The 20842-nt window shown below is 49.0% G+C and overlaps 2 protein-coding genes across 3 annotated transcripts in view; both read left to right on the plus strand.

Annotated features, from left to right (window-relative positions):
* Rnf43 (ring finger protein 43) overlaps positions 1–11239 on the plus strand; it is a 68490-nt gene extending 57251 nt beyond the window's left edge. The window contains exons 4-10 of the mRNA XM_010620249.3: positions 1733–1807; positions 1915–2046; positions 2595–2699; positions 4851–5012; positions 5490–5592; positions 6243–7598; positions 9632–11239. Of these exons, the coding sequence (XP_010618551.1) occupies positions 1733–1807; positions 1915–2046; positions 2595–2699; positions 4851–5012; positions 5490–5592; positions 6243–7598; positions 9632–9675 (1977 nt within the window). The 3' untranslated portion in view covers positions 9676–11239. The remainder of the gene's footprint in view (positions 1–1732; positions 1808–1914; positions 2047–2594; positions 2700–4850; positions 5013–5489; positions 5593–6242; positions 7599–9631) is intronic.
* Positions 11240–12775: 1536 nt separating this feature from the next.
* Supt4h1 (SPT4 homolog, DSIF elongation factor subunit) lies at positions 12776–18145 on the plus strand. 2 transcript variants are annotated; one of them, XM_010620250.1, is made up of 5 exons: positions 12776–12911; positions 13414–13520; positions 16730–16785; positions 16998–17051; positions 17386–18145. In XM_010620250.1, the coding sequence occupies exons 1-5, from the start codon at positions 12843–12845 to the stop codon at positions 17451–17453; spliced, it is 354 nt and encodes a 117-aa protein (XP_010618552.1). In that variant the 5' UTR covers positions 12776–12842; the 3' UTR covers positions 17454–18145. The 2 variants fall into 2 exon arrangements, with proteins under 2 accessions (XP_010618552.1, XP_010618553.1); XM_010620251.1 differs by lacking the exon at positions 16998–17051.
* Positions 18146–20842: the final 2697 nt, after the last annotated feature.

A 20842-nucleotide genomic window follows, 5' to 3' on the forward strand; every position in this document is an offset into this window, starting at 1 on the left:
GAGAGAGAGAGAGAGGAGGGGGGAGTGGGGGTGGGGGTGTCTGAAAGAAATGAGTCTTTGCCCTCCAGGCCAGAACAGGGCCAAGGTCTTCTTCCGGGAATTCTAATTCTGTGATTACTGCGGTACCTCTCCTACTTTCAGGCCAAGCCCCTGGAATATGAGATTTTTAGGTAGGGTTCCCCTAGCAGGGATTCCTTTCCCCCTGGCACTGCTCCTACGCCCCTGCTTGGAGAGTTTTGTCCTGCCTGGAGGAGCCTTGATGGAATAACTTCCTGGGAGGATTGGGTGAAGGGGCGGTGAATGCTATGGCTTCTTAATTCCTTCAGTGATTCCACTCTGGAGTTCTGTGACTTTCTAGCCCAGGCGGGCCGGGTGTTAGTCCCTGCAGAGGGCCCAGCCCAGCTCCTAGAAGACAGAGGGGAAAGAAGGGAGAGGGAGGTTATCCTCTGATCAGTGGGGCCCACTTGTGTGTCTCCACCACCCTCCCCTGCTCCCTGCTCCCCTGCCTGCGGGCAGCTGAATCCGAGGGGCCCCTGGCCCCTGCCACTGCTGGGGGAGCAGGAGCAAGGAGCTGCTCCCAGCCTGCCTGGCAGGGGACCTGTTGGGACGGCTCTCCGGGGAGGCAAGCAGAGATCAAAGCGCTGGGAGTATGAGTAAGTCCCAGCACTGGCTCCTCTTCTGCCACCACTCCTTGCAGAAGGGTTAACTCCTTCACTGCCTGCAAGGCCCCAGAGATCCAGCAGGGGCCCTGGGGGAGGACCTGGTGTCGTGTCAAAGGAGCAAGCCTCTGCTCTAGGGAAGAAGGCCACCAAGTGCTGAGGGAGCAAGGAGACCCACCTGCAGGCAATGTCTGCTCGCCAGGCTGGTCTGCCGTTGTGCCTCCACCCCACCCTCGGTCTTATCTCCCCGCTTTGGTCCCCACACATGTATCTGCTGGATCCCCGCCTTTTCTTCTCTTTCTGGCTCTGCTATCTGTTCTGCCTGGCTGGCTAGATTCTGGCCCCCCTCAAGCCTTCTCTCGGAGCCCTTGAACACGTTGGAGCCCTACGGTTGTGACCTTGTAGGAACAGCCCCTCGAGCCCCTCCCTACTTGAGTCACCCTAAGGGAGAGGATGAAGGGGTACAGCACTGAACAAGGGCTCCTCTATGTCCCTTAAATGGAGCCAGAATGAGTTGGAAACTAGAGGGTGGGGGGGAGCATGTGTGTGAGATGGGGCCTTTGCCACCAGGCCTGGAGTCAGGCTCTTGCCTGAGCAGGAGGGATGTCCCACGGCGTCTGTAGGTAGGAAGGGCTGGGACCTGGGGAGCTCAGTGGAGTCCCAAAGGAGTTTTCTCCTCTCCCTTCCTTCCTCGGTGGGTGTCCAAGGAAAGTCTCCCTCCCATTGGGTGCTGGTCACTTCCTAGTCTTTGCTCTCACACTGCTTGAACCCTGATTGGAGGAGCTGTGACTTATTTGCCCTTAAGCCAGAGCCACCTCAAGGCATCCAGTAAACCTCTGTCAATGGTTTGTTCTCCTACAAAAGGAAAAGGCCAAGTTCTGTGCTCTGCAGCAGTGGAACCTGGCTGGGCTGTAGCTGGGCAGGATCCTGACCTCCTGACTTCTCACCTGTGTACATGTGAGAGCACAGAGGAGCAGCCTGTGCACCATCCTAGGACTGAGCACGGATGGTGAGGCACAGCCGTGCAAGGACTTCTCTGACTCCAGCCAAACCTCTGCTGTGTGTCTCTGCAGGCCCGGATGGCTGGCGAGCGAGGTGCCAGTGCTGTCCTCTTTGACATCACCGAAGATCGAGCTGCTGCTGAGCAGGTACCCATGGACATTACCGTGTTTAGGAGGGGCTGGATGGAGGAAGATACAGCTCCCAGGGGAAGGAGATGTCATCACAGCCCTTGGGGTGCCTTTCTTCTCTGCAGCTGCAGCAGCCCCTGGGGCTGACATGGCCGGTGGTGCTCATCTGGGGTAATGATGCTGAGAAGCTCATGGAGTTTGTGTACAAGAACCGGAAGGCCCATGTGAGGATCGAGCTGAAGGAGCCCCCGGCCTGGGTAAGGACTCCAGACCACCATCCATGCCCTGGCACCATCCTCACCTCCACTGCATCCTATGGTAACTCCCACCAAGAGCCTGCAGACTCCTAGAGACCTTCAATTGTGTACCTCAGCTGTGGCAAGGTTTTCCCCTTCTCTGGGCATCATCTGCTTAATGAACAGACTGGTTCACATGAGTTCAGAAGTTGTTTCCAGCTCTGTATTTCCATGGTATACAGTAACGGAGCCTACCTGACCCTTGACCCCTGGTGGGTGCTTCTCCATTGGCTAGGAGTCTCACCCAGCTGCTCACTGGCAGGGTGTTCCCACCTTGCGATGGGGTTCCTCTCCCCTCTTTGCAAACACTTTGTTTCCAGAGAACTCCCTCCCATGAGTGCCCCTGGGCAGAGAGAAACCACCTCCAAGTTCATCCCGACCTCAACCCTCAGGTGGATATTCAAGGGGACATCTAGCTCTCTGTGTGTCCCTGTGCTCCTGTGTTTCCTCTCTAACTGGCCCAGTTCCTTCCTGAAATCTGACCCTTTCCTTCTCTGCTTGTCTCCCAGCCTGACTATGATATGTGGATCCTCCTGACAGTGGTGGGCACCATCTTTGTGATCATCCTGGCTGCGGTGCTGCGTTTTCGGTGTCGACCCCGCCACAGCAGACCGGTGAGCACTGTGGGCTCCCTGGTAGAGGTGGGGCTGAGGATGGGAGGGGCAGGAAGGAGAAAATAAGGAAGGCCAGCACCGTTATGCCCAGGAAACAATGTACATCTAAATACCCCAGCATCTGTCTTTCTGACAGCTTCTCCCCATGTTGCTCGTATATTCATTTGTTCATTTAACAAATGTATTGAGTGGGTATTGTACGCCAGGCCCTGTTCCAGGTATTGGGAATAACACAGAGAGCAAAAGCACTCTCAAGCTCCTCTCCTCAAGGAGCTTTCATTCCAGACAAAAAGCAAACATTCCATTTTGTTCCACATTGGGCCAGGGATTTAGCCCAGTGGTTCCACTGCCTGCCTTGCAAGTGCAAGGTCCTGAGTTCGATCCCGGTCCCAAAACAAAAACAAAAAAACCAAAACAACATTTCGTTCCACACAATAAGCAAAATAAATATGTAAAATATATACTATTTTAGATGGCATTATGTTCTACAGAGAAAAACAAAATAGCAAAAGGAGAGACATTACAAGAGTACAGCATTAATTTTATAAACAAGCCCAAGGAGGGCCAGGATATAACTCAGTGGTGCTGCGCCTGCCTGGCAAGCACGAGGTCCTGAGTTCGATCCCTGGTACAAACAAACAAATAAATAAATAAATGCAAGTCCAAGGAAAGTCACATTGTGAAAAGGACATTATAGCAAAGCCACAAATGGGTGAGGGTGAGCTGCACGGATATGGGGTGGAGGAGTGACGAGGTGGAAAGAACATTAGGTACAAAGGCCTCAAGACAAAAGTGTGCCTGACTTGACTGGGGAACAGTCCCAAGGCTGTGTAGCTAGAACCAAGGGGGCAGAGAGCAGAATCAGAGCTAAGTTCAGAGGGTTCATGGGGCTGGTTGTATTGAACTGCTCAGGTCATTGTCAGGACTTTGTTTTGGTTTGTTCTTCTGGTGCTGAGGACTGAACCCAGAGCTTTGTGCATGCTGGGCACGTGCTCTGTCGCTGAATTACATGTTCAGGGCGAAATGGGAGCCACTTGAGTAGAAGTCACTCGAGCCAAATGAGAGCCATTTGAGTTGAAGGGGTATCATGATCTCATTTTAAAATGACGGTTTGTTTGGTCCCAGAGATTGAACCCAGGATCTTGGCACTTAGTTACATACCCAGCCCTTTTTTGTTTTAATTTAATTTAATTTAATTTTATTTTATTTTATTTTTTTTGGTACTGGGGATTGAACTCGGGCCCTTGCACTTATGAGTCAGGTGGCAGAACCACTGAGCCAAACCCCTGGCACTTTTTTATTTAAGTTTTGAGAAAAGTTCTCCCTAAGTTGCTAAGATGCCTGGGCTGGCCTCAAACTTGCGGTCCTCCTGCCTCAGCCTCCCAGAGTGCTGGGATCACAGGTGTGTGTCACCTTACTCTGCTACTGTCATCAATTTTTGTCTCTATGATAAGAATAGACCACAAGGAGGCAAGGCTGAAAACAGAGAAAGCAGCCAGGAGAGACTCTCTCAGAATCCCGGTGATAGCAATGGCAGCTTGGATTAGGGAGGCAAGTAGAAAAAGTGGTAAGAATAGTTACTCTGGGTATGCTTTGAAGGCAGGGTCAACAGGTGTTCTCGTGCATTGACTGTGGGATGTGAGAGAGAGGAGTCAAGGATGATGGCATCAAGAGTTTTGGCCACAGTGACACTGTGCCTGCCTCGAAAGTGTAAGGTCCTGAGTTTGATCCCCAATATGGGGGTGGAGGGGGGTGAAAAAGATTTTTGGCAACAGCAATGACAAGAATGAAATTGTCATTTGTGAGATGGAAAATACTGGGGAGGGGGCAGATGTGTGGTTGGGGATGGCTAATGGGATTAGGGGTTCAGTTGGGGGCACGGTAAAGTTGAAATGCCTACTGGAGAGCCAAGTTGAGATGTCAAGAAGCAGCTGGAAAAAAAGTTTCTCTCCTGGGTTGTTGAAAGAAGAAAAGCTTACTGGGATGAGCAGGGGTTGGGCAGAGCATGTAAGAGCTCTGAAGAGAGAAATTCCCCAGGATGCCCAACTAGCTGTGTGATGTTACTGGGTGATGGGAAGGGAGTCCAAGCTGGGGCCTAGGCAAGAGGGAGAGGAGCCCTTGCCCCATCTTCAGTCCTACTCCTCTTCCCAGGATCCCCTTCAGCAGCGAACAGCCTGGGCCATTAGCCAGCTGGCCACCAGGAGGTACCAGGCCAGTTGCAGGAGGGCTCGGGCTGAGTGGAAAGACTCAGGTAGCAGCTGCAGCTCCGCCCCTGTGTGTGCCATCTGCCTGGAGGAATTCTCTGAGGGGCAGGTAAGGCAGGCTTTGTAATTCACCCCCACAACCAGCCAGGGAGGGAGGCTGGGGCAGAGGGGGGTGGGCCTAGAGCTGGTATGGGCACCCTGGCCACATCTGTGTCCTGTGTTCCCGTGTGGGACAAGGGCAGGGGATGGCCCTGAAGTTGGGTCACTTTCCTAGCCCTCCAGGGAAGGAGCACTATTGTTTGTTGAGAGGGAACCATGTGCCAGGCCACAGTGGTACTTTAAATGTGTTATTTCATTTTAGCCTCATGTGAGGGGTGGGAGTAGATTAGTTTTTTATCCTCATTTATAGCTGAAAACTGTTAAGAAACCTGTCCAAAGTCATGCAGCTAAGTGGCAAAATTCAAATCCACCTTTTGTAAGTAGGTGAATGCAGGAAAGAGAGGCCAAAGGGAGTCAGGAAAATGGTCTGGTCCTGCTACTCTTGTGGTACAGAAACCTTTGGTGTGGACACTCTTGTTTTCAACAGGAGCTACGGGTCATTTCCTGCCTCCATGAATTCCACCGAACCTGTGTGGACCCCTGGCTACATCAGCATCGGACTTGTCCGCTCTGCATGTTCAACATCGTAGGTAGGAGCCGGGCTACAGACTCCCCTGTGTGTAGGCAGACAGGTGTAGGACATGGCTTCCTCCTGGAAAAGGGTCTCTGCTGTGACACTGAGGACAGAATTGCCACCACAGTCATCTCAGCTGTGCCCTGCTCAAGTATCTCGTCTGAGGAGGAGGGCTGTTCACATCATACACATCTTTATTATCTTAAAAATTATTCGTATTTTTATGACAGCTTTGGTGATTGTAAACAAAGATTTTGATGGTTTATATGTGCATTCTTCCAACTTTCTGGCAATAAATTGCCCTATTGTAACAAAATCAGTATATGTGACAGTTTTCTAAAACATCAAATTGAAATATCTTGAGGAAGAGAGCATTTTGCTAATTTACCCAAAGGTACAATACCGGCTAGCAGTGGCCCCGGGTAATGGAATCCCAGATGGTGATGGGAAGAGCGGGGCTGACCATTCAGTGGGACTCTTGGGGCAGGCAGCCTGACTGGAGGTATCAAGGGAGTCCCAGGCACAGGCAAGCTAGGATTGACTTTGGTCTCCCAATCTGAGCTTACGGTTCTGCAGGGTTGAATAGGCCAGCTACCGCCACACCTTTCCACTGCATTCTCCATGCTGTAGAGTCAATCAGATGTGCTTTTGGTTCTTGTTTTGCAGAAGGAGATTCATTTTCCCACTCCCTGGGACCCTCTAGATCTTACCAGGAACCAGGCAGGAGACTCCACCTCATTCGCCAGCATCCTGGCCATGCTCACTACCACCTCCCTGCTTCCTACCTGTTGGGCCCTTCTCGGAATTCAGGAGTTCGGCCCCCACGACCTAGACCTTTCCTACTATCCCAGGAGCCAAGTATGGGCCCGCGGCACCATCGCCTCTCCAGAGCTGGAGCCGCACATCTCCAGGCTTCGGGCGAGCAGCAGCGCCTGGCAGTGGCTCAGCACCCCTACGCACAGGGCCGGGGCCTGAGCCGCCTCCGATGCACCTCTCAGCACCCCACAGCTTGCCCGGTGGCACTGCACAGAGCCAGGCCTCATGACAGCAGCGGGTCTGGAGAAAGCTACTGCACAGAACGCAGTGGCTACTTGGCAGATGGTCCAGCCAGTGATTCCAGCTCGGGGCCCTGCCATGGCTCTTCCAGTGACTCAGTGGTCAACTGCACGGATGTCAGCCTGCAGGGGATCCATGGCAGCAGTTCTACCTTCCGTAGCTCTTTGAGCAGTGACTTTGACCCCTTGGTATACTGCAGCCCCGAAGGGGATCTTCACGGGGAGGGGACACAACCTAGTGTGACCTCTCGACCCCGTTCCTTGGACTCAGTGGTACCCACAGGGGAAACCCAGGTCTCTAGCCATGTCCACTACCACCGGCACCGGCACCACCACTACAAAAAGCAGTTCCGGTGGCATGGCAGGAAGGCTGGCTCAGAAACTGGGGTCTCCCAGTCCAGGCCTGCTGCTTCTCGGACACAGCCTCAGCCAGAGCCACCTTTTCCCATTCAGCAATTCACCAAATCCAACCCAGCAGCCCCTTCAGGACAGTTCCCCAACCCACAATGGTCCAAGGCCCTCACAGAGCCAGCTCCTGGCCCGGCTGAAGCTGCCAATCCAAGCCTCAGTCCCAGCAGTCACTTGCAGAAATCCAGCCTCCCCATCCGACACACACAGAGAAAACGGCGGGGTGGTCCCTCAGAGCCCACGCCAGCCTCTCGGCCCCAGGACTTGACTGCGCACCCCGCTTGCCAGATGTTCCCCCATCACAACCCCAGCCTGCTATACCCTTGGCCCCCAGAGGCCCACCCACTGATCTTCAGACCTCCGAGCCTGGAGAGGAGGCTGCTGCCAGAAGCCCCAGGCCCTTGTTACTCAAGTTCACAGCCAGTGTGGTTGTGTCTGACTCCACGCCAGCCTCCGGGACCACATCCACCTGGGGTGGGGCCTTCTGAGTGGAGTTCCGACACACCAGAGGGCGGGCCATGCCCTTACCCACACTGTCAGGTGCTGCCAGCCCAGCCTGGTGAGTTTTCAGGGAAGCAGGTGTGGTAGGAGGAGAGACTAGAGCTGGATATTGCAGGACAGGTGAAGTCAGCCAAAAAGGAGTTGATAGAAGCTGAGACAGATGCAGCAGAGGTGACATTCAAAGTATGGAACAACCAGCAGACCATAGTATGTTGGTTGGAGCATCCTGGCTCTGTTAGGTACTACCCCTTTAGTTGCCAGATCATAAAATGGCTGGGAGGGCTGTAGTGGTATGGCTCAGGCATCAGAAAGGCACTCAGGGTGGTTTGGAGCAGCACCTCAAACCTAGGTGCTTCAGCACTTGGATAAGCAGTATAGCTCTTGTGTTGCTCACAGCTAATTATCTCTAAATACTAAGAAGGCCAAGAAGTGTTCCTCGGGGAGAGCATGATCTTATAAGAGGAATAATTACAGATAACCATGAGAGTAGGCCATCTGGCTACAAGTGATGAGAAAATTTGAAATCATAGGTGGTTCCCAGCTACCCTGGGGATCCTTAGGTTTTGGTAAAAGAACAACTCAGTTTCTCTTCCAAGTCCTCTCATTAATAGTAAGGCCAACCTCATTTTCTTGGGAACTTGGTGCTTCCCTGCATTGCAGAAAATGGTGACCATGTAAGTTCTCAGCTTTAACACAGAAGTTTTGGGTATTTATTTGCCCAATGACTCTTCCCATCTTCTCTCACTGTGTGGATGACAGTGCTCTTTGGCTATAGCCACTGCTAGAGAGCCCTCCCAACCCAAAAGAGGACCCAGAGATCCTAAACAGAAGGCTTCCCAGAGTAAGAATCCTACAGGCCCAAACTGGGAGTTTTTGTCCATTCATTCATTTATTTTCTCCTTTCTGTTTGTACGTTTACTATGTGCCAGGTTCCAGGCTCGGGTCTGAGGATGTGGAATTCGCTAAAGAGATCCAGATCTGTGGGGAGACAGGGATGCAGACAGTTATGGTGTATAAGATAGTTCCTCCTAAAAGCCATGTGATGCAAGCTTTGGCAATGTGTATAATGGTTCTGTGTGGACCCTGTTACGTGGGGCCAGGGCTACCCTTTGCTCCTAAACTAAGAACTAGCTTCACTGCCTTCCTTCTCCTTGCTCCTCACATCCACTCAGTACCAGATTCTCTGTTAGTTTTATCATATTCTCTTCAAGTCCAGCCTATGTCAGAGACAGCCTGAAGGTCAGTGTGGGACCGCCTAGCTCTTCCTTTCCTGTTTATAGGGCCATGGAGGCCAGGAGCTACACACCCAATGCTGAGTCTGTGGAGCTGGGCAGCACAGCTCCCCTGCCCTCCATACTGCTACTAAACTCATCCACTTCACAACAAACTGTCTAGAGATCTCCAAATGTCCTGTTTTGTATACAATGAGGAAAAACCCAACCTGGGTTGGCTGTCAAGGATCTGTCACCAACTAGCTGCATCTTTCTTTCCAGTCTTATTTTCCATACCTCCCTTTCTCTTCCTTTGCCTTATGCTTTAGTCAAACTAGGTAAATACTTCTTACACTGCAGCCCAGAATATCCTGCTGCCTTCTCTATTCCTATAAATCAATTCTTACCTAGTCCTGTAGAAACAACTTATAAACCCTCATTCCAGGAGCCCTTCCCTGGTTGCTGAACTTTAACATGGTCTCTTCCTTCCTATATGCATCTCTTAGGACTGAAGTCCTGTCCCACTGGTATATTGGCCATTTGCATGCATCTCTTTTCTCCTACAAGGTTGTCAGGTCCCTGCTTATTCTTTGGGCCTTCTGTTTGGCAAATGGTAGCAGGCCAAACTCACAGTGAATGCTTAATATTTATTGGATGAATGAATGAATAGTAATATTGGTAACACACTGCTTGCTGTATGTATTTCTCTAGATTTCTCTCCCGTCTCCCAAAGGGGCCTCACTCACCTTTTAATCTCACCACCTTTCCAGACACATTTCTTGCTCCTTCCTTTCTGTGGTCCTCTCCCTGCAACATTCCACAGGGGAGAGCAGGAGCCTGGCCTGACCCTTGATGCCTCTTCTCTCCCCTCTCTATGCAGGCTCGGAGGAGGAGCTCGAGGAGCTGTGTGAACAGACTGTGTGAGATGGTCAGGCCTACCTCTGATAAGAGTGTGCTCCGGATGACTCGGGGTCCTACCAGGCACAGAGTCCTGCACCTAGGAAAACAAAGGATGTCAGCAAACACCTTGCTTTTTGCTGTTCTTCCTGGAACCACTGGAAGAGGAGTGGCGATGGTGGGTGGCAGGAGGTGCTGTGTCCCATCTTGGCTCCAGACCTTGTCTGCAGAACACACACCTGCAGCAAGTCTGTGTCTCGCCTGACATGAGCTTCTGCCTGTGTGCATCTATGAGCTGCATCCCTGAAGGCTCAGTGTTTGAGAGCAGGAAGCTAGATGTGGGTAGCTAAGGGTTACAAAAGTGCTGCTCCTTCCCGCTGCCCTACCAGGTCTCCCTTGCCCAGACCTCAGGATCATACTAGCCAGCCGGTTCAGCTCAATGCAGGATCTCTTTTTACCTCCTTCCTCCAGTGAGCTCTGCATACCAGCTCTGGCTCCTCCCTGCGAAGGGTGCATCAGGGGCAACCCTGGCTTGACATTGCCATTTTCCTTCTTTGCAAAGGGACCAAGGGAGTAGGTGAGCCTGACCCCTAGTAAGGCAGGTCTCTGCAGGCAGTGCTTGCCCTGGTACACAAGGAAGGTGTCTCCCACTTCTTGTCCTTTAATTGCTCTTAAATTGTCAGATCCGGGCTGGGGATTTAGCTGAGGGGTTCTGCCGTCTGCCTTGCAAGTGCAAGCCCGAGGTCCTGAATTCTATCACCGGTACCACCCACCTCCAAAAAAAAAATTGTCAGATCCACACAGTTAAGCCAGAGTTGGACAGGAGGCTGCGAAGGCAGGGCATAGAGTTTTGTCCCTGAGGCAGCACCTTGATGAAGCTGGGATGATGCCTTTGATCTTCCTTCTCCCTCATCACTCCTGTAGTCCCAGCTCCTCTGGAGGTGGGAAGTAAAGGGAGTGGGGAGGGAATAACTGTGCCCGAGTCCAAAGTGGGCAAAAAAGAGACTCTTCTGGACTTTCTTCTGGGAAGAGAGAAGATGGAATGAAAGTGGAAAAGGCAAAATGACAGCTGAGCAAGGACAACAAAGTTCTTCTCTGAGAGAAGTTTTGTCTCAGAGCAGAGATGGGGAACGGGGGAGAACAAAGGAAAGACTAAGTGTGACTCTGGGTTTTGCCCAGCTCCCCAGAATAAGCCATTCAGGCAGGCCAGGGGCCCACTGGAGGTGTGTGCCCAGAATGGAACGGGAGCAGAAGCTGGGCTGGGCAGCTTGTAAGGAGTGGGCAAGGACTTAGGGTCTGCCTTAGGGTGACATTCACCTGGGGGCATCCTGATCATTGATAGCTCTTCAGGCGTTATCATTTGCCTGGAATGTGAATGTGGGGGCAAAGTGGGCGTAAGATCCTACTCGGGAACCTTCTTCCCTCACATCGGTGGGGAGACTAGCACCCAAGCACCCACATGGATATTTATATCTGAACCAGACAGAAAGAGGCTTGAATCAGGCACTATGTTGAAAAATGTATTTATTTGCTAATATATTTATCCATAAATGCGGTCTGGTCTGTGGTTTTGTTTTGTCATGACTGTCACTCAGGGTAACAACTTCTTTCTCTATTGAGAGAAATAAATTATTTCTGACATCATAGGCTAGTTCCTGATTTACAAAACAATAGGGTAGAGTGATGGGCTTGGCAATGAGAACTGTTTTAAGCCTGTAAAAGCATGACTTCAGGAGACCAGGAAAAGAAAGAGCACACTTGGATTATCACTGTGGTTCAGTCGTAATTATCTGTGTTATTACACTTTAAATTAGGAGTCTTCAGTGACTTACTTTGTAACCTGGCACAGGTGTCCTGCACCTCGCTTTTCCCATCCATAAAATGGGCCTAGTATGTGCAGGGCTTATTTATGTAAGACAGCAAAGACTGAAAATGTATTCCAAAATGGAAAGTTATTACAGCAAAAAAACATCCAAACCTGTCACTAACCCCATCTGGACACAACATGGCACAGGCTACAAGCTGGCCTGCCTTGAAGAAGCTCAGGTCCAATCAGAGGGCTGGCAGGAGGGACAGAGGAGCAGAGACAAATTATTTATATCCCGAAGCACCAATTCAGATTTACAGATAGCACTCTGCCTACACACCAAGAGAGCTGGTGCTCTGTTGGTAGGAATTTCCTGGGGTAGCAGGGCATGGTAGCATATGCCAGTAATTCCAGCTGCTTCCAGCTGAGCTCAGGCAGGAGGAAATCAAGTTCAAGGCTACCCCGAGTAGCTCAGTGGTAGAGCACTTGCCAGGCATGCTCAAGGCCTTGGGTTCAATCCCAACACTGAAAAAAAATGTCCTGCAGTGTCTCTTCCTCACACTGCAGAATTTCTCCTTCTGCTTCAACCCCAGAAGGACTGGCAGGGATGCTGGTTCTCTGTGCCTAGTTTAGAAAGAGAACAAGGGATCTAGCTTGCCAGGGTGCAAAGGGAGGGTAACCTACAGGTGTCTTTAAGAAAAAAAAAAAAAAAAAAAAAGGCCGTGTCTAAATGCTAAAAGAGGCACAAAGTTATACAGAATGCGCAAAAGTAAAGTGCTTTTACGTATTGAATAGCATTTTTGTGCGGCCGGCCAGCTTGCAGGCCAGCATTCTTGCGCACTGCAAAGGGAGGGCTTTTAGTGCTCTCACAGTTATGAAGGAGGAACTGGCAGTCTCCAGATTGTCTTCGGGCTGCGCAAAGATAATCTAGAAGGAGACATAGACTCACTACCATAGCGCTTTTAAAACAGGACGGAAATCTAGGCTCTCACCAGGGCTCCTTCCAAGGGCACCGCGGCCTAGTGCCAGCGGCCAACATCAAACGGAATGAAGCTCCCGCCCAGGTTCTGGTTCGGAGTGCTCCTGCGCAGGCGCCCTCAGCCGCTTCGCCCCGCCCCGACCAGGCCAGCCGACAGCTCGCTCTCGCGCTGGTCCAGGTGGCAGGGCGCGCGCCGACCAGGTGGCTGCTGGCTGCCCCACCTCCGCTCCTAGGCGGGAGAAACCATCTTCTCCGGAGGGGAGGGGGTTGCGGGGCGGGCGCCCTGCTACACCGGAAGAGGAAGTCTAAGGCCCCGGAAGTGACTGGCATTCTGGGTAATAAACTGTTTACTTCCTGTTGGTGTGGAGCCTGTGGCTGAGTTCCCTGGTGCTCTTCCTATCCAAGAAGATGGCCCTGGAGACGGTGCCAAAGGACTTGCGGCATCTGCGGGCGTGTTTGCTATGTTCTCTGGTCAAGGTGGCTGTTGGGGACCTGGTTGTACGGGTGATGGCGAGGCACAGAGTTGAGGAAAGAAGGTGGAATGGGGTAGGACAGAGGAAAGAAAAGTTCAGGACTCCGGGAGGTGGCGAGGCGGGTTGTTTACTCGCGGAAACGCGAGCAGTTGAGGGCCCGGGCGGCCTTACATGCCTTTGAATCCCCAGCTTTTAACACAAAAGTTCCCCAGCGGAACTTATGTCGGATCTAAAAGACACTGAGAGCCATAGCGGAGTGGAGATCTGTAACTGAGAGTATTAGGAGAGAGAGCCAGATCCGAGAAAAATAGAGAAAAGAAAGATCAGACAGAATTGGGAACAAAAGAGCGAGCAGTGGAAGGGTGGAACTTAGGAATAGAGCCGTGGGAGCATCAGGTGGGTGACATGATGAGACAGACAATAGAGAACCAAGAGGTTGACCCTTTTTCTTTTGGCCTTGGTCATGCTCACCTTTATTATTATTATTTTTTATATCTCCTCCTCAGACTATAGACCAATTTGAATATGATGGTTGTGATAATTGTGACACATACCTACAAATGAAGGGTAATCGAGAGATGGTATATGACTGCACCAGCTCTTCCTTTGATGGGTAAGCTCCTTCACATTCCTTTATTCACATGTGCTTCACTTCACCCTACACTACCTGACCTCAATGGGGAACAGGCTTTCAAGGGTATAATCCTCGTTGGTTTCAAACATCTATTTTGAGATGTAGTAGTCCTATGCATCCTGTCCTGTAGTCCCTAGCTTCATGTAGCTATCAAGCACTTGAAATGTGGTTAGTCCAAATTAGGTATCTCCTTTAACTCCAGATTTCAAAGACTTAGCATAAGTAAAAAAGTGTAAAATAATATCATTTTAAAGTTACGTTTTGGATTTATTGGGCTAAATGAAATATTGAAATTTCATTTTTCTGTCTTTAAAATGTGGCTACTAAAAAATTAAAATGATGTTTGCTTTTACTGTATTTCCATTGAGCACTGCTTCACTAGATTGCCAACTCATTGATTTTAGCCCTGGGGTGTTTATCTTGTGCACCACTAGCTGGCATAATACCTAGAAGTGTAGATGCTTAGTAAACTATGAGGGATTGAGGGTGTAGTTCAGTGGTAGAGTGTGTGTTTAGCATACATGAGGCCCAGAATACAATCCCCTGTATCTCCCACTAAATGTTGAATACATGAAGGTGCTTTTAGAAAATGAAGAGAAGGGAAGGTATGGCGTTGGTAGAATATTGCCTCAAAGCTGATGATCTTGATGGAGCCCTCCTCAAAGGAGTTTCCTTTGGCAAAATTGTCCAGTGGAGAGAAGGGGAAATGAGAGAAGAATAACTGGTCAGGTCTTACTTTTTCTCAGGGTAGCAGCCAGAGGACAGTATTGGGGAGGAGGGTTAAGGAGGTAGTACTAAATTCTTTTTGTCTCTAGGCCAAGTAAGGTTTTTTGTTGTTTTGTTTTTTTTTTTTGGTACTGGGGATCGAACTCTGGAGGTGGAACCACTGAGCTAAATCCTCAGCCCTAGGCCAAGTAAGGGTTTACACAAAACTAAGCTTAAATGTATGCTTTGCTGAAGTTTTTTCAAGGTGAGCTAACTCCATTTCTCCTTTGATTTCGTTAAGGAAGAATAAGGGCAAAGAAAAGATGTTGACATGGAACTTTTCTTCCCGCTCTGTGCATACTCAGATACTCTGGTCCCTTTGGTCCTTCATTTAACCCTATACCATTCATTGCTAACGAATGATGGGACTCCCATCTGTGAGTAAAGTGCTTGCTCGCTACTATGAGAGTTGTAAAGGGTTACATGGTGTGACGCTAGTTAGAGAACAGTGTGAGGTTTTACCAGTCTCTGAATTTGACTACCCCAGGTACCTCATGATTGAATCGTACATTTGTCCCTTTTGACTGCCTTATTTAGCACTTAGTACATCTTAAAGATTCATCCAAATCATAGCATATGTCAAATTGTCTTTCCTTTTTAAAGCTGAATAATATTTCAGTGCTTGTATATACACTACACTTTATTTAGTCATTCATCTATTGATCATTTGAGTTGATTCTACCTATGGCAATCATAAATAAATAATACTGCCATGATCATCGATGTACAAATAATCTGTTTAAATTCCTGCTTTCAGTTCTTCTGGGTATATATCCAGAAGTAAAATTGCTAGATCACATGGTAATTCATTGTTTAACTTTTTTTTGAGGAACAAAAACAAGTGAAGTGTTCCAGTTTGTTCCCATCCTCACCAACTCTCATTATTTTCTTTTTTATTTGGTTGGTTTTTATTAATAGCCTTTCTGATATACCAGTGTGGTTTTTATTTTTTTGATAGCCATCTGGATGGGTGTGAATTGGTATATTGTGGTTTTAATTTGCATTTCCCTAATGATTATTTATGTTGAGCATCTTATGCGCTTATTGTCTATTCAGACCTGTTGCTCATTTTTTAACCTGGTTGGTTTTTGTTGTTGAGTGGTAGAACTTGTATATTCTAGTGCACATTAGGTTTTAAAGAGTAGGCACATGGGGCCGGGGATTCAGCTCAGCGGTTCGGTAGCCTGCCTTGCAAGCGCAAAGACCTGAGTTCAATCCCTGGTACCAAAAAAAAAAAAAAAAAAAAGAGAAGGCAAATGAATTCAGAGAAATTGAGAGAAAGGATAGATGACCTCAGCTGGAAGTGAAGCGGGTAACATCTTTCCTCTTAAACAAGTATGTATAGGATATTTTTTGGAAGTTGAGAGAAGTAGAACATTCCAAATACAGGAGTGACTGGAGTAAAGGCATAGAGTGGGAAAAACCAAGGTATGTTTGGAGAACAGTGGGAATTGTTTAGTTTAAATCTGCTGGGTAATAGGTACTATAAAGTTAAAAGGATAGATTGTGAAGGATAGAACATAATACACTTGTGGTGGGAGCCTGGCCTTCATGCACCTATCACAAGTCAACCTGCAGGACCAGTTGGCCATTGTTATCCTACTTGTAACCGCAGAGGTGAGGTTATTTCTACTTAAAGCTCATGGATGAGGAGTCTCCCCCACTAAGAATTGAAGATTGTTGCTGAGGGAACAGGGAATGGGCATGGAGGATCCAACCAACAAATGCCAGTGCTTAGAAATAGACCAGATGCAATAGGCAGTCAGGAAGCGTTTTATCACATGCATAAATAATAAAATGTCTCTGTAGCTTCTGATAGCACCTGATGCTGATCCACCTTGGGGATAGCCCTAGGATAGATAATAAGGAGAGCTAAGAAAGCCTATTTAGAACCTACTGTGTTCTACATAGATGCTTTCATGTATTATTTTAATCATTGAGTCTCATTTTACTGATAAAATTGTGTTGAGAGGAATCCATATGTAGTGGTGGTTGTACAACTCGTTACAGGAAGGGCCTGGCCAAGTCTAAGTCATTTCTGCAGAAGGATCCATCGTTTTGACTCATCATCATCTTTGCACTAGGCCCAGTCCCCCAAGGATTTTGGTGGTCGTAATCAGAAGTACAGGGCATCCACTGCTAAAGCTGTCTCATCTCTTAAGGAACCCACAGGCTAAGGATGTTTTGGTGAGGTAATCTTTTAGGATGGTAACTGATTTCTTACTGGAAAGCCAGGGATATAAGAACAAAAGACCTTTGCCAGTCTTAGCTTTGAGTCAACTCTTTCTTAACAGTAGAACTGCAGCTTACTGACTTTCTGGGGAGACTTGACACCTCACTAACCAGGATTCCTCTCCCAGAACTTGTGCTGACTGAGCAGCTCTCAGCCTGTGCTGATCTCTGGTTTTTTTTTCCCTCCCCAGAATCATTGCCATGATGAGTCCAGAGGACAGCTGGGTCTCCAAGTGGCAGCGAGTCAGTAAGTGTCTCCCTTTCTTCCTGTCCAGGCCTGTACAGTGTTGGCATGGTATTACTGTGCTTCCAGGTCAGTGGGGTTTTTAAGTCAGTAGGATGGGAACGAGAGGGCTGCAGGAAAGACAGGGAAGCTGGCTCCTGTGCCCTGTTTCCAAAAGAAGTGATGGCCTTTAGTCTTAACTCATTCCCCCTACAATGTCCTTTCTTCTTTCTCAGGTAACTTTAAGCCGGGTGTATATGCAGTGTCAGTCACTGGTCGCCTGCCCCAAGGTAATAACAGTCTTGTTAACAGCCAGTGTTTAACTGTCCCAAGCTCAGATGAGCAAACTGAAGTACAGAAAAGTTGTATAACTTGCATGATGTCACCAGGCATTTTGGCTCCAGAACCTTTGCTTTTGATGATTGCATAAGTCCCTATTTTCTGCCTTTCTGGCTTGCCAAGCACTTGCTTGGATCTTCAGTGGTAACAAGATGTCAGGCAGGACTCTTGATGAGCAGCCTAAGGGCTGCAGTTCGCTTATAGACTCTCTTCATAGTGGCAGATAAAGGCTTTTCTTATCCTTTTGAATCTTCCCTCATGGAGCTGTTTCTTTTCATGCCACAGGAATCGTGCGGGAACTGAAAAGTCGAGGAGTGGCCTACAAATCCAGAGACACAGCTATAAAGACCTAGCAAGATGCAGGGCTGCCAGCATCTTTTCTCTCCACCTCCTGCCTCTACTTATTTTTGGGTTTTTGGACTGGACAGGCAGGCTTCAAAGACTCACTGCCCTCCATCTTGGAGAATCAGTAGACTGTTGAGAAAGCAGTTTCCTGTCCCTGGGGCATTTCACTTCGTTGGACGACTTACTGGTGGAGGTGGGAGGGTTTGGGCTGGTGGATTCACAGAGACTGAATTGAGAGTAGGATGTTGGTTTTCCTACGCATACCCTCGGACAAGACTCTGGGTTAAATATCAATAAATGCGAACTCCTGAGAATTTCTTAAAGCCTTGACATGTAACATGGCTCCATTTCCCTCAGTGGGGCATAGTGAGGTCTCCTTTGTTCTGTGAGCACTGTGCCAGTGCAGCAAAGACCCTTTGCTCCTGTTGCTGGGCCTCCAGGGCCACAGCCTTCTAAATGTGTTTGCTTGGGACTCTTTGAAAGGCCCACTTTTCCTGGGTGAGGTGACCCCTCAGTGTGATAATCTTGGTGTCCAGTAGTCATGTTTTTCTGCCTTCTAGAACAGTCTTGCTTACAGAAATCAAAATCTGGGCTGGGGACTTGGCTCAGTAGTGCCTGCACCTGCCTTGGAGACTCAAATCCTGGTACAAAAAAAGAGCAAGAAATAAAAATCTGTAGGCTTTTTTTGTGTTCATTGCCCCCCCCCTTTTTTTTTAAATTTTGAGACAGAGTCTTGCTGTATAGTTCAGACTGGCCTTGAGCTCACTATGTAACCCAGGCTGGTCCTGAACTCACTGCAATCCTTCAATCTCCTGAGTGCTGGAGTTACAGGCGTGCGCCACCATACCTTAACCAGCTTTGTTTTTGTTTTCTTTTTACTGCCCTTTCTACACCGTTTTACTGCTTTTCCTACATTGTACATTCCCTTAACTGCAGACCTGCAGGCCTTAGGTGACGGTTGAGTCTTGGTCTGGGTGGTTTGTGTTTCCATAGGAAGTGGGCCCATCCTCCTTGGCGTAGTAAGGGGCCTTGAATAATGAATGTCACATTGGCCAAGGTGCGTTGTTTCAAATCTACCATATGGTCTCATTAACTTAGATTTTCACAGAAATCCTAGTAGTATCACTATTTTGATTTTTCTAGTTGTGAAGTGGGAGTGATTACACCTTACCTCCTGTTGGCTTCAGGGTTCTTGTGATTAGAAATAAAGCAGTATGAAAATTCTGTAAGTCTTATAAAAGGTAAAGTTCATGTGTGCCATTTATTATCACTCTTACTTCCATACACACAAAATAGATGCCATCGGTCAGACTGGGGGGTACCCGGGACCCCACCCCCAGGGTGAGTGCTGGCTCAGCGGAGGTGCTGCTTCTAGCATTGTGCCTGGCAGCCACCTGGTGCTGCTAGTGAGTCATCTCAGGTTACCTGTGCTGGCCTGTGGGAGGGAAGAGATGTGGGCTCCCCTGTCCTTTCCCAGGGACTGGCTATTGCTCATGCTCTCTCCCTGGTCTTGCTCAGGCTAGAACCACCTCACTGGTGCTTCCAGGCTGTTAGGGAATGGCCTGGTAATGCCAGTTCCAAACATCTTGCAGGGGCTTCCCCGGCCCCCAAAACTGAAAGCACCATGATGGTGCTTTCTCTTGTATTTCAGTCTGAAAGGAGCCTTGCTCAGCCCTGTCAGGCTAAAGCTTCCATCCTGGAGGGAAGAAATAGCTTTCAGCCTTTCAGCGAGAGTGCCTAGCCATGTAGCCAATGCCCAGACTTTCACTGGCTTTCTCAAAAAGCCCCCTGGAAAACCCCAGCTGCTGTCCTGTGTGTCTGACCCGGACGTAGCTGCCTGGTGAGAATGGAAACAGTTGTGGGGAGGGGAGGTAAGTAGAAGCCTGCACAAATAACCACATAGGGCTGCCTCAGTCCCACACTGAGCAGGGCCCTAACTGTCGATCTCACAGGAAGTGAGACAGTCGCTGATGGTCATGGGGGAGGGGTTTGGTGCAGCTCTGCCTGGGACCCACTTCTGAATATGTGTGTGTGTTTTTGGATGTTGAACCAGGGAGTTACATCCTCAGTGCTAAAACTTTGTTTTTTGAGACAGGGTCTAGCTACACAGTTAAGGCTAACCTTGAACTTGTGATCCTCCTGTCTCAGCTTCATGAATGCTAGGTTTACATACATGTGCCACCACACCTGGGTTGCTCAGTTTCTTTTTTTGGTATTGGGGATTGAACCTGGTACATTTGCACTGAGCTACATCCCAGCATTTTTTTGTTCTTTTGTTTTTGGTACCGGGGATCGAACTCCGGTCCTGGTGCTTTCGAGTCAGGCAGTGGAACCACTGAGCTAAATCCCCAGCAGTAATTTAGTTTTTGGAGACAAGGTCTCACTGAGTTGCTCAGACTGGGCTCAAACTTGTAATCCTCCTGCCCCATGGTACTCAGTAGCTAGAATTACAAGCGTGTGCCACTGTCTTGGCTCTGAATTGCTTTTCTGCCTCCTCTAGAACTTAAACCTGTTATACTGGCACTTAGCACCTCAGACAGTAAGGTGCTGGAATCCCAGAGGAGCCCAAAGACGGGGACTTGGTTCCAATGCTCTTTGAGGGTGAGTGGGGTCTCAAGGGCTGGTTCTGCTCCCCTGAGACCCACATCCATGAGGGCTCTATCCTGCCCGTTGTGTCTCAGTTTCAGCCCTGTTCCAACTGCCAAGGTTCTGAGTCTGCCCAGAGTCTCAAAAGTCCCTCTTGGTCTCTTGCTCAGTAGTTTGACTCTCTACTTTAGAAGGTCAGGGCTGCCCAGTTCAGTAGGACAGACTCAGGTCAGATAAGAGACCAAAAGCAGTAGTAGCCAGGTGACCTTCTCCTTGCCTGCCTATTCCTTTTTCTACTATAACTGCCAAATGCTGCAGAGTTAGGGTCTCCCAAAAATTGAGAGGCGATGTGGCAGTGCATTGATGACTATAGCTTCTAGCCCAAGCAGAAACTGAGAGGTGATAGAGTAAGGGCCTTAGAAGAGAGCAGTTTTCCCAAGAAAAATGCTGAGACTGGCAAGGCCTAAGCTTAGACTGGGCTGATGAGGTTTGGGGACTGAGGCCTGGCTCTTACTGTGGCCACTACCTTACCACTCTCAGCCTGTCTATCCTGTTACTCAATCCTCAGGCCCCCTCCCTGATGTCCCTGTGTGTGTGTGTGAGAGACCAGGAAAAAGGGCAGACTGATATCTTACCTTGCCTGCAAGTATGGCTTGTGTTTAGTATCAGTAAACCCTTTCATTTAAATAGCATTTTGAAATTGACAAGGGGCATTCACATTATCATTTGATCCTCACAGAACCCCTGAGACGTGGTTGACATCCTTATTTAGCAGTGAGGAGACAAGCTTCAAGTGGCCCAGCTGTGATGT

This window comes from Fukomys damarensis, unplaced genomic scaffold (assembly GCF_012274545.1).
Source record: "Fukomys damarensis isolate Sample0158 unplaced genomic scaffold, DMR_v1.0_HiC HiC_scaffold_13, whole genome shotgun sequence".
Classification (NCBI taxonomy): domain Eukaryota; kingdom Metazoa; phylum Chordata; class Mammalia; order Rodentia; family Bathyergidae; genus Fukomys; species Fukomys damarensis.